Source organism: Taurulus bubalis (assembly GCF_910589615.1).
Source record: "Taurulus bubalis genome assembly, chromosome: 15".
Classification (NCBI taxonomy): Eukaryota; Metazoa; Chordata; class Actinopteri; order Perciformes; family Cottidae; genus Taurulus; species Taurulus bubalis.
The window spans coordinates 24,932,261-24,943,271 of record NC_136603.1 but is presented as its reverse complement, the minus strand read 5'-3'; the positions used below and the strand labels follow the sequence as shown (position 1 = coordinate 24,943,271).

The 11,011-nt window shown below is 45.4% G+C and overlaps 1 protein-coding gene across 1 annotated transcript; it reads left to right on the top strand.

Annotated features, from left to right (window-relative positions):
* The first annotated feature begins 696 nt into the window (after positions 1–696).
* Positions 697–9,119, top strand: arglu1a (arginine and glutamate rich 1a). Its single transcript, XM_079231314.1, has 4 exons — positions 697–1,099; positions 4,124–4,349; positions 7,056–7,139; positions 7,786–9,119. Exons 1-4 carry the CDS (start codon positions 768–770, stop codon positions 7,948–7,950), a joined length of 807 nt encoding a protein of 268 aa, XP_079087440.1. The 5' UTR covers positions 697–767; the 3' UTR covers positions 7,951–9,119.
* The last annotated feature ends 1,892 nt before the right edge of the window (positions 9,120–11,011 follow it).

The following is an 11,011-nucleotide window of genomic DNA, read 5'->3' as shown; positions in this document are numbered from 1 at the left end:
AAGCAGCCCATTTAGATGACTGTATACATGGTCTGACCCTGTTATCTATGACATGACTGACTCAAACATCTAATACATTATAAATGATGGTTTTCAGTTATGTTGTTAATTTGTGCACATACATTAATTCCACAAATATATAATTGCTATGCGTTGTGTATTCATTTGAGCCCATGGTATCTGTGCACTCCAAAGGGATTTAAATATATTCTGTCCAGCTAAAATAGTGTATCATTATTTTTGGCCATGTAATAAAAACTGATTTGGAAACCATAGCAGTATAATTATGATGGGGATGCAACAGCATAACTTGTTTTCAAGTCACACTATTATGCGCATATTGTGTCATGGATTGTTCCAAACTCAGCCTGTACAGACTCATATTTCCCAACACATTATACAATGTACATTTTACAAATGTATTTCTCTAAAAAAAGTCACGTTTGAGGACTGTATCATTGATTTGACTGGGCATTCCCGAAGATCTCCGGGAAATACCGAAACCCGCGGTGTCTTCTGGGAAGCTACTAACTCGACGATCCGCCATCTTTCTTTTTAGAGAGTTAGCAGGGCAAAATAACAACCAGTTTTGAATGGTCATTTCTCTAAAACCGAATCGTTGAAGAAATGCCTCTTGGTCAGTTATTGTAAATAATAAGTTTAACGAGTTGCGGGTGAAACGGAATTGCAGACATTGCCCACATATCAGCCATAAGACACAGTAGTTTGGGGTAAGCGCTCTACTAACGCTAGTGGAGGTGGGCAACATGGGCCGATCTCGGAGCCGCAGCTCGTCCCGGTCTAAACACTCCAAAAGCAGCAAGCACAGCAAGAAACGGAGCCGGTCTCGGTCGCGGTCCAAAGACAGGGAGCGGTCCAAGAAGCGGTCCAAGTCCCGAGAATCGAAAAGGAACCGTCGCAGAGAATCTCGTTCTCGTTCCCGGTCCACCACAGCCTCGACCCGCAGAGAAAGAGCAGCCACGCCGCCAGAGCGCCTCGACATCTTCGGCAGGACTCTGAGCAAAAGAAACGCTCTGGACGAGAAGCAGCGGAAGGAGGAGGAGGAACGAAGGGCAGAAATGGAAAGACAAAGGAAGATGTAAGTGTATTTCATCAAACGACTTTGGACTTAGTGTAACAATGTTACATAACGATGCCTGTATTGAACCGCAATATGTGCTAAGCTAACTGCTTAGCTAACTGCTTAGCTAGCTGCATTCAGTTGTGTAGTTAACGGTAGCTCTTTACGCTAGCAAGCTAGCCGCCACAGCATGCTAACCCAGCTCCACAGGTCCTGGCTGCACCGATGCTCTGCAGGGCCAGCCGCCTCTACAGTGTATTGTACCTTCAGTTTTAGTCCAATTATGAGGCCATTTGGATTTATTAAACGTAGATGATGATGCGTAGCTTCAGTTTGTACAAGGAAGAGGGAGTTATTACTTTGTTTAAAACACAAGAACAACAGTTATCGTCCTTTGCTTTTCTGTCCATCTGTCATTGTAGACTGTCACTGCATGTATTGCCAGTGCAGCAGATTAGTAGCTCTATAACTGGTTGTATATTATAGATTAAGGCATCACTTTTCAGTTTAATAATTGTGTCATTCATGTACAAACCAAAGATGTGTAATGTACATCCTCAGAAAAAACAGGGGATCAAATCCTTATCATGAATTTAACCATGGAGGTGTTTCTGATTTAAATATCCAATGTTAGTATTAAAAAGACGCATTACTCAAAAAACAATTATTGCGCTGCGTCGCATATTTCTTGATGTTTTTGAAGATGGGCATGAAAGTTAAAATATTCTCTACTTTTCAATGGTGTACTTCTCCCAGACAGCCAATCAATGAAAGCAAGAGGCGGGCTTTACTACTTTACCACTTCCTTCCTATTTGGATGCTTGTAGAAATGGTTGGGCTCGCCAGGTATCAGCTGTTGGACAATATGAGAGGGAACGCAAAGGACACGCAGCCAGACACACTTCTTGCTTTATAGTTGGATGCATGCAAGAAAGCATGCTTGTAATGGGGCTGCACGACGTGAGGAACAAACTGACATTGCAATGGCACAGCAGAGATACAATGGAGGACAGACAGTGTGTCGAGCAGGCATATGTTCACACTCTGAATTAAGGATTTATTTAAACCAAACCAGAGTTGCTGATTGTTGGAACAGTGGAAAGACTTTATTGACTTGATTGTGTTTCTCTCCAGTTTGAAAGAAGTGTGATGTACGATGAGTTGTCTTAGTTTAGAGTAAAAGAGAAGATTACTCCAGAATGTGTAAGGTTGCATTGTTTTGCTTTTAGGTGTACAAATATATCCTTCATTAATGATTTTTTAATTTTTTATTATCTGACATGCACAATGCATCCGGGCACAGTTCCACAGGATTAGTGATCAGCTTTCATGGTCAACATGGCACACACTTTGTTTCTTCAGTGGACTACATTTACCATTAGCTGACTGGCCATCCACATTTTCTTTAAAGCACCGCTGTGGTCGCCCCACACATGATGGTGACCCCTTTCTTGCCTGCTGTTAGGTTCTATCTGTGGGGCAGGGAAGTGTGTGTGTGTGTGTGTGTGTGTGTGTGTGTGTGTGTGTGTGTGTGTGTGCGTGTGCGTGCGTGCGTGCGCGCGCTAGCCAGAGACACACACTTGAGATCTGAGCTGCTGCCTCACACCTGGTCCCCTGATTGGCTCTTCTTTTACTGCTTAATGGCCACAGGGTCACTTAACCAGGTATACAAAAGTCATTATCACGACACAGACCTGGTAGTCAAGGAAAGACTTGGGCATGGGTTGGGTCGAGTCTCTGGTTTCCCAGTGCCTGACAGAATGAAATCAGATCCAGGCAGGGTAGGTTGCATGTTTACAGTTGTGCCACAAGTGATGTGACAACACACCTCCCAGTCCTGAATAGCTTCCTGTTGAGGGTGGAGAGAAAAGAACAGTAGGTAAACGGGATAGGTGATCTGCATAAAGAAACAGCCCCAGGAGGAGAGGGAGGACAGCTGAGCCGGAAGCTAAGCTAACCCAGCTAGCTAGGGTCTAGAACTATTCAGATACGCAGCCTCGGCCTGCCTGATCTCTGGTTGCATGAAAACAAGATGGATGAAGAAAGACTGGAGGCTAACCCAGCAGCACGAGGGGGGCGGACTGTTGTGCTCATCTTTAGAGATCTGGCTCCATTGTTGCATCCCGGATGAAGCTGCGCAGGTCTCTGCCTACATGCATTAATGATGCTTGAGGGGCAATGTGTCCTTTATTTTTATGTCATAGTATCAGCCCAGATAATTGTTCAGTTGGTGCTGTTGCATTCCTTCTGATGCTAATTAAAAAATGCACTGCAGGAATGTTCTTTTTTGTTCTGTCATGGTTTTCTATTGTAACAAATGCTCTACAACTGCATTTTGTTACGCAGCCCTGTGTTGCACAGTGACAATAAATGAACCTTGACCTCTCAGTCGGCTGCTGTTCTGGACAGGCTCCTTCATTCCTAGAGGAGAGTAGGTGGTATTGGAAGCTACATTTCCACACATTTTGAATTGCTTTACTGTGTTGTTGGTTTTACATACATCACGTGCATAAATGATGATACATCAACAGCTCAAACAAAATGCATACAGTGTGAACACTATACACCATAATCTATGAAAACACCAGAAACACCAGGAAAAAAGAGACAAATCTGGCCTGGGCCCATCTCCCGCATCTTAACCGTGAGCTCTTGCATTTCATGGGGCGTGAACACAGTGAGCCGCACCGTTATGCCCCGAGGCCGGCCCTGCTTTGAGAGCACAAGACAACAGTTTCAGCATACTACACCAAGACAGTGGAGCAGACTAAACTAGGCTCACTATAAATCAAGTGTCTCACTGTGTGTGACAGAGGTCACCGATAGAGCTACATCAGGAAGAAATATTGCTGCAGATAAAGTGTTCCTGTTCTGTTTTTGTGCCGTTAACTCACCTACCTGTTTTGTTCCTTGTCTCGTGTTTGGCCTGAGAGTATAAGAGTAGATCCGCTTTAGGATGAATCCTTTTCATCACCGGTTTCCTATAAAGCGTCCCTCTTTATGTTTCCTCTCATTCCTCTTTCCATTGATTTCTTCCTCCAGCCGGCAGCAGGAGATCGAGGAGAAGCTGATCGAGGAGGAGACGGCACGGCGCGTGGAGGAGCTGGTGGCCAAGAGGGTGGAGGAGGAGCTGGAGAAGCGGAAGGACGAGATCGAGCGGGAGGTGCTGCGGCGCGTCGAGGAGGCGAAGCGCATCATGGAGCGGCAGCTGCTGGAGGAGCTGGAGAGGCAGCGGCAGGCAGAGTTGTCGGCGCAGAAGGCCAGAGAGGTAACGCTCGGTCGTTTGGAACGCAACCCCTCCATGTCCTACATATCTCCCACATCCCATAACCCCTGTCCCCATCTCCTTCCCGGTCACCTGCTCTGACTGATGCCTCTCAGGAACATGGGGACAATGGAGGTGGAGGCACAGCCACCCCTCAGTTTACTGTTCAGAGTTCTGGCCATGGTACAAGTTTCACTGCAGAGCCAGGAAGTAGCCGTCCTGCAGGGAAATGAAGTTCTCAGTGGTTACAAAGCATTACCACGATCCCATCAGTGTCGGTGTAACTCTTACTATTTTAAATATGTGAGATGAGAAACTCTGCGCATGAACTGTAGTGCATGCTACTCACTGGGGAACAATGCTACAAAGTCATCAAAAATAATGTAACTTTGTACAACATGTGCACAGTCACATCTCCTACTTCTCAAAATGATGGCGCCCCAACATCTACCCTTTATTTTCATGCGGGCTCCTAACAGGTTTTGCACTGAGGGAATTTGGGTTTCTTTCAGAACTAAAGTGGCAATTTAGGCTTTAAGGATGAGGATTGCTGTTAAACACTTAAAGGTGGATGTTGCCACCATTTCTTCTGGCTTCTCAAGGGGATTTCCGAACTTGCCAGTGAGAGTTTTGCCATGGCAGAATTTCATAAATTGACTTTTTTCATAATTTCTTTTCCTGGTTCGACTTTTTTTGTTAGCTTCTTTAATAATAATAATATGTAATAAACAGCTCTTTTTCCAAGCACTTCTGTTTTACAGTCACCATCTCTGTACATCAATGGCCAATTGTCAATTTGCCAAATGGCTGAAAATGAGGACTAGCTAATATAGGCCAACTCTTTGTTCTTCAGGCATTAGTTTAAGTTCTAATAAGAATTTCAACCTTGTAATCGTCGTCATTATGCATTTCTGAAAGGACCCTTCCTAGACTTTAAAGTTTGCACAAGACCTTTTATTTGTTTCTCTCCTTTTGGGTTTTAGAGGGTAACGGTAGACGAACCCCGTCTCCCCCGGCTTCCCTTTGCAAAGGGGGTTTGTTTATACCCCATTAATAATGCATTGTGAAGGAGAGCGGCAGCTAAAGCCCAGTGACCCTGGTGCACAGGGACCAGCCAGTGGCTCGGTACTAATGGGGTGAGCAATGTAGTCCGAGCATCCCCTTTACCTTTGTGGACTCGTTCGGTCGCCTCTCCTGCCAGATGCTCCGTCCTCTTCCTAAGTGTCCTGCTCTCAAGGCCCTTCTTTAACCAGAAGGTCAGCCTTAAGCTATTCCAGCTTCAGCCTCATGCCTCTTAGATGAGCTTTTGAAACACGAGTAGACATTTTCCTGTCTCTGTTGCTCTGACGTTTTGAACCTGAAATGTTAATCACATATTGTTTTATTTCACAGACAGTTTGTCCTGTACAGGTTTTCTTTACCACCCTTACCTTCTCTTAACGATCCTTATTTTGGCAATCTTCTGTTAGACCTCACCTGCTCTCGGATACATAATGACGGACCACTACATTTCCGGTTTCCTGTTTGACAAGGTTAACTATCTGGTCTAACCTTTTTATCTGTTAACACACATATATTTTTCTTCTAATATTTATTATTTTATACAGTTAAAGAGCTTTTTTCTCCCTAGAAAAACCAATGTACTGTGTTTTGTGCTCATGACTTGCTTCTCCCATAGGGTTGCTGCCAAGTTTGATATTGTTGTTAGTAAATATATTTATTTTTTATTTTTAAACACAACTCAGCAACTTCCTAACTATCATTGACCTGCGCTGGCCTGCAGCGTTCAGCTCCCCGTGACTTTGTTCTGTGGTCCGGTCCTCCACTTGGTTCTGTATTCACCGGCTATCGTCTCATGGGGACTGAGCCGCGCTAAAGAAAGGACAAAACAAACCCCCATATAAATGAGTGAGCTGTGGCTGCAGGCTGAGCAGCACAGAGATCAGTTATAAAGAGGAATGCTGCAGGCGGTATGGCAGAATCCCCCCCATACCTACCCACCCACCCCAGGAGCGCTTCTGTCTCTGCAGGGGCCACACAGTCCGGACGAGACAGTAAATATTCAACCGGTTAATGCCGAATGCTTTCACCAGTTGTGTAGGTACAAAGGCAAGGAAAATGCGTAGGTATACATGCATTGGTGAGCCAAAACTATTCCCTCCTTTTTTGTATCCTTTTTTTTCTCTTGCTTATGATGATATTAAACAAAAATCAGCAATTGTATTTTCTTCTAGATTGAATTGTTTGTCATCTATATGTGTCTTCTGATGAGTGGGTTTCCCCCTTTTTGAATTATTGTGTTTAAATTGGAATGTGTGTCATTAATTCAGTGAGTGCCCTAGACGTGGCTTAACTTAAATGTTTTCTAGGAGGGTATTAACGGCAGTAAAGGGAGGGGAAAGAAATTCGTGGGTCAATTTTTTTTTTCCACAGTTTCCTTATGCTTACTTTATTCTTTTGGCCCCTATTTGTATTTTTCAAACAATTCAGCATGACTGCAAAGAATGCCACAGTGTGGTCATGTGCGAGAGGCTAAAAGACTTCTCTGTGGTGTAATGAGGTGTGTGTGTGTGTGTGTGTGTGCGCGCTGGTGGAGAGAGAGTGTGATAATTAGGAGATGTGTGTGTGTGTGTGTGTGTGTGTGTACATAAAGTGCTTTGTGGCTGTAACCTGTTTGTGCGCTAACATGGAACCGTGTCACCCGTCTAGGAAGAAGAAAAATCTAAGCGGGAGGAGCTGGAAAAAATCCTCGAGGAGAATAACCGCAAGATTGCCGATGCTCAGGCCAAGCTGGTACGCCCTGCTCTGTGACGCACTCATCCCATTTCTGTCAGCTTCATAGCCCTCAATGAATAGTTTTTATCACATACAAAATGACCTAAACCTATTTATCCTCTTGTAACGCTTCAGCACTTAATGTTGTCAAGGCGCTTGTGTAACATCCACTGTTGCGTCATATATAAATAAATATATAAATATCCACAAATAATTGTTAGTTGAAACGTGACGTTCTGATCAGACAATATATAATATATATAATATAATCCGATAAGATCATTTCACTTCTAAGTGCAGTAAGAAAAACCAACACACGTCATGTCTGCTGTATGTGCTTCAATGTCCCCTATGTGTCTTTGATTCCTACTCTGTCCTCCACTGATTGAGACCTCAAGGCTTCCACCACAACATGACTGAATAACTTGATAGTGCTTTGGCAAGAAGCTCTTCTATTGAGCGACGTTGCATTGATGGTTATCAGTCTGCGTTACCAATCCAGTGGCTTTTCTTTGCTGTTGGCTCTATAAGTTTAAGTTTGACTAATTTGTAAAGCAGTGTTTATTTGATTCCAGCTTGATTGGCACAAGCTGTGGCTGTAGAAGGAGAAGCAGACCCTGATGTTCTGACCCTGTTCTTTCTCCTGCGTGTTTGCTCCTGACAGGCTGAGGAGCAGTTACGCATTGTAGAGGAGCAGAGAAAGATTCACGAGGAGCGCATGAAGCTGGACCAGGACCGTCAAAAGCAGCAGAAGGAGGAGCAGAAAATCATCCTCGGCAAGGGCAAGTCCAGGCCCAAGCTGTCCTTCTCCCTCAAGGCCACCGAATGAGACTGCTCCCCTCCGTCCACATGTCACGCCCTGCCTTCATCCCGCCCAGCGCTCCCTCCTCATCAATCCCCCCCACTCCTCCTCTGAGGAACGCTCGCTTCGTTTTGGAAGTGCTGAAGGAAGGCCAAGGACAGGGGCGCAACCTGGTGTGTGAACTTGCTCTTCCCTGTGAAAGGCCTTGAAGAGGAGGCAGCTCTTCGCCCTCGAAGGACCCGACTGTTCCTTCACCCTCCTCCTTCAATGCACAGATGAATCTTGTTTGTGCTTTTTTTTTCTTACTTTTTTTTCTCCCCGGTTTTATTTCCATTTTTAGGGAACTAAAAAAATTTGATGTAGAATGCTTTAACATGTCCCTTTCCCCGAAAGTCTTAACTCTGGTGTAACATCGAGCAGCTGTGCGCCTGCGCTCTTCTTTCTTCACAGCCAGCAGACTATAATAGAACACCAGTCCCTGTTATAGGAGCGTATGTGTGACTTTGTCTCGTTCAGTCTACTGTAAAAGCTCATGTGTGGCTTGGGAGTTGGCCTGTGGTTTTCCTGGTATCATTTTGTTTGTAACGCTTCTCAAAGAGGCTGACGCTGTGGTGACGAATCACAGCGCCGCCTATAAAGCACAGTTAACTCCCGTCCAGCTGACAGGTTTGTGTCTTCCACCCCCTCCACTTCCTTTGCTCCGTTCGCCATGTAGATCCACAGCTAGTTTCTTTCTGCTCCAGCGCTCTCTGCCATGTATATATAATTGTTTTTCTAAATGACAGCAGCATGTCTAGCTGAGGGAAAATGTGAAGCTTGTGTTAGATTTGAAGTCGCTACAGTGCAGGTGAACTCGGCCTCGACTCCCAAGCCGCCCACGACTGAGCCTCCAGCAGGATGTGTGGTATAGGAGAGGACGTTTCCTGTATGATGTAACTTTATTAGCCTTGCTGTGATGTGCTGACTCCCACTCCTCCCCAAGCTAACAAAAAGTCACAGTAATGGTAAACACTTGTTTAGTTTGGTCAGACTCTGGCCGTACAGTCCGTGTTCTGTCCCGGTTTTGTTGTAGTACATGAACTTGGCAAGGCGCCTCACTTGGTAAGTCTTGATTCGTATAGGATGGACAAGTTCAGGTAAGATAAGGTTTGAGGTCAGCAGCAGTGAGTGAATGAGCGTGTGTGTGTGTGTGTGTGTGTGTGGTGGGTGGGTGGGTGGGTGGGTGGGTGGGTGTGAGTGAGTGGCAGGCAGGCTGACCTCAGGTGGGTATACTGACTTTTTGTTATGTTGTGGGATTATGAATTTGTCATGTAATTTCCCCCCAATTGTCAAGGGACTGAATAAATCCATTGAATGCCTCCACGTGTGTGTGTGTGTGTGTGTGTGTGATGCTCTTAAAGAGAAAACCCTCCCAAACTCTACTTAATTGGGCCTTAGGGAGCGGTCCAGCTCAAACTGATAGTTTTAGTTTAGTAGTCGTTGGGCCAGCTCGACGACGAACTGGAATGCATTCCTGGAGGTTTGTCATTGCACACGGTTGGAAGGAAAACTACTCGGTCCGTCGTCAACCTGTTGGAACCATGGCAGGTAGTTTGTCTTCGGTTTGAGACTCGTGCTGAACTGGTTTGTTCCCACCACGTGAAGTCTGGTGAGACGGATCAATGCTACCCTTTAGTGCCACGCTTCCCTGAAACGTTCACGTTCACAGATCTGGCCCCGCCAGAGCAGATCACACATGACGTCATGTCCCGTGTGGTGGGACCAACGGGGTGCCGGTGCTCACAGAAACCCATCCGAACTAATGAGGGCACCATTTGCAAACCCATTGCCAACATGGTTTCTATTTTTGTTGAAGTAGTAATGGCAAAAATAATATAAACTATGAAAATGATTTCATTAAAAGAAACATTTCTTATTTTCTGTTAGTCATATGCAAATATGCAATAATAATTGCTGGTATCAGGTGTGTGTGTGTGTGTGTGTGTGTGTGTGTGTGTGTGTGTGTGTGTGTGTGTGTGTGTGTGTTTGTTTCCTACCGGAAGCTAGCGCTACAACCCATCATCAGCGTGTACTGGTCCATCATCAGTGTGTACTGGTCCATCATCAGCGTGTACTGGTCCATCATCAGCGTGTACTGGTCCATCATCAGCGTGTACTGGTCCATCATCAGCGTGTACTGGTCCATCATCAGTGTGTACTGGTCCATCATCAGCGTATACTGGTCCATCAGCGTATACTGGTCCATCATCAGTGTGTACTGGTCCATCATCAGTGTGTACTGGTCCATCATCAGCGTATACTGGTCCATCAGCGTATACTGGTCCATCATCAGTGTGTACTAGTCCATCATCAGTGTATACTGGTCCATCATCAGTGTGTACTGGTCCATCATCAGTGTATACTGGTCCATCATCAGTGTGTACTGGTCCATCATCAGCGTGTACTGGTCCATCAGTGTGTACTGGTCCATCATCAGTGTGTACTGGTCCATCATCAGTGTGTACTGGTCCATCATCAGCGTGTACTGGTCCATCAGTGTGTACTGGTCCATCATCAGTGTGTACTGGTCCATCATCAGTGTATACTGGTCCATCATCAGCGTGTACTGGTCCATCATCAGTGTGTACTGGTCCATCATCAGTGTGTACTGGTCCATCATCAGCGTGTACTGGTCCATCAGTGTGTACTGGTCCATCATCAGTGTGTACTGGTCCATCATCAGTGTGTACTGGTCCATCATCAGCGTGTACTGGTCCATCAGTGTGTACTGGTCCATCATCAGTGTGTACTGGTCCATCATCAGTGTGTACTGGTCCATCATCAGCGTGTACTGGTCCATCATCAGCGTGTACTGGTCCATCAGTGTGTACTGGTCCATCATCAGTGTGTACTGGTCCATCATCAGTGTGTACTGGTCCATCATCAGCGTGTACTGGTCCATCAGTGTGTACTGGTCCATCATCAGTGTGTACTGGTCCATCATCAGTGTGTACTGGTCCATCATCAGCGTGTACTGGTCCATCAGTGTGTACTGGTCCATCATCAGTGTGTACTGGTCCATCATCAGTGTGTACTGGTCCATCATCAG

Bases quoted from the DNA above. Each gene is read 5' to 3' on its own strand.
- arglu1a (XM_079231314.1), top strand. From the start codon at position 768: ATGGGCCGATCTCGGAGCCGCAGCTCGTCCCGGTCTAAACACTCCAAA. The intron at 1,100-4,123 runs GTAAGTGTATTT...TTCTTCCTCCAG, and splicing joins ATGGAAAGACAAAGGAAGAT to CCGGCAGCAGGAGATCGAGG. The intron at 4,350-7,055 runs GTAACGCTCGGT...TCACCCGTCTAG, and splicing joins CGGCGCAGAAGGCCAGAGAG to GAAGAAGAAAAATCTAAGCG.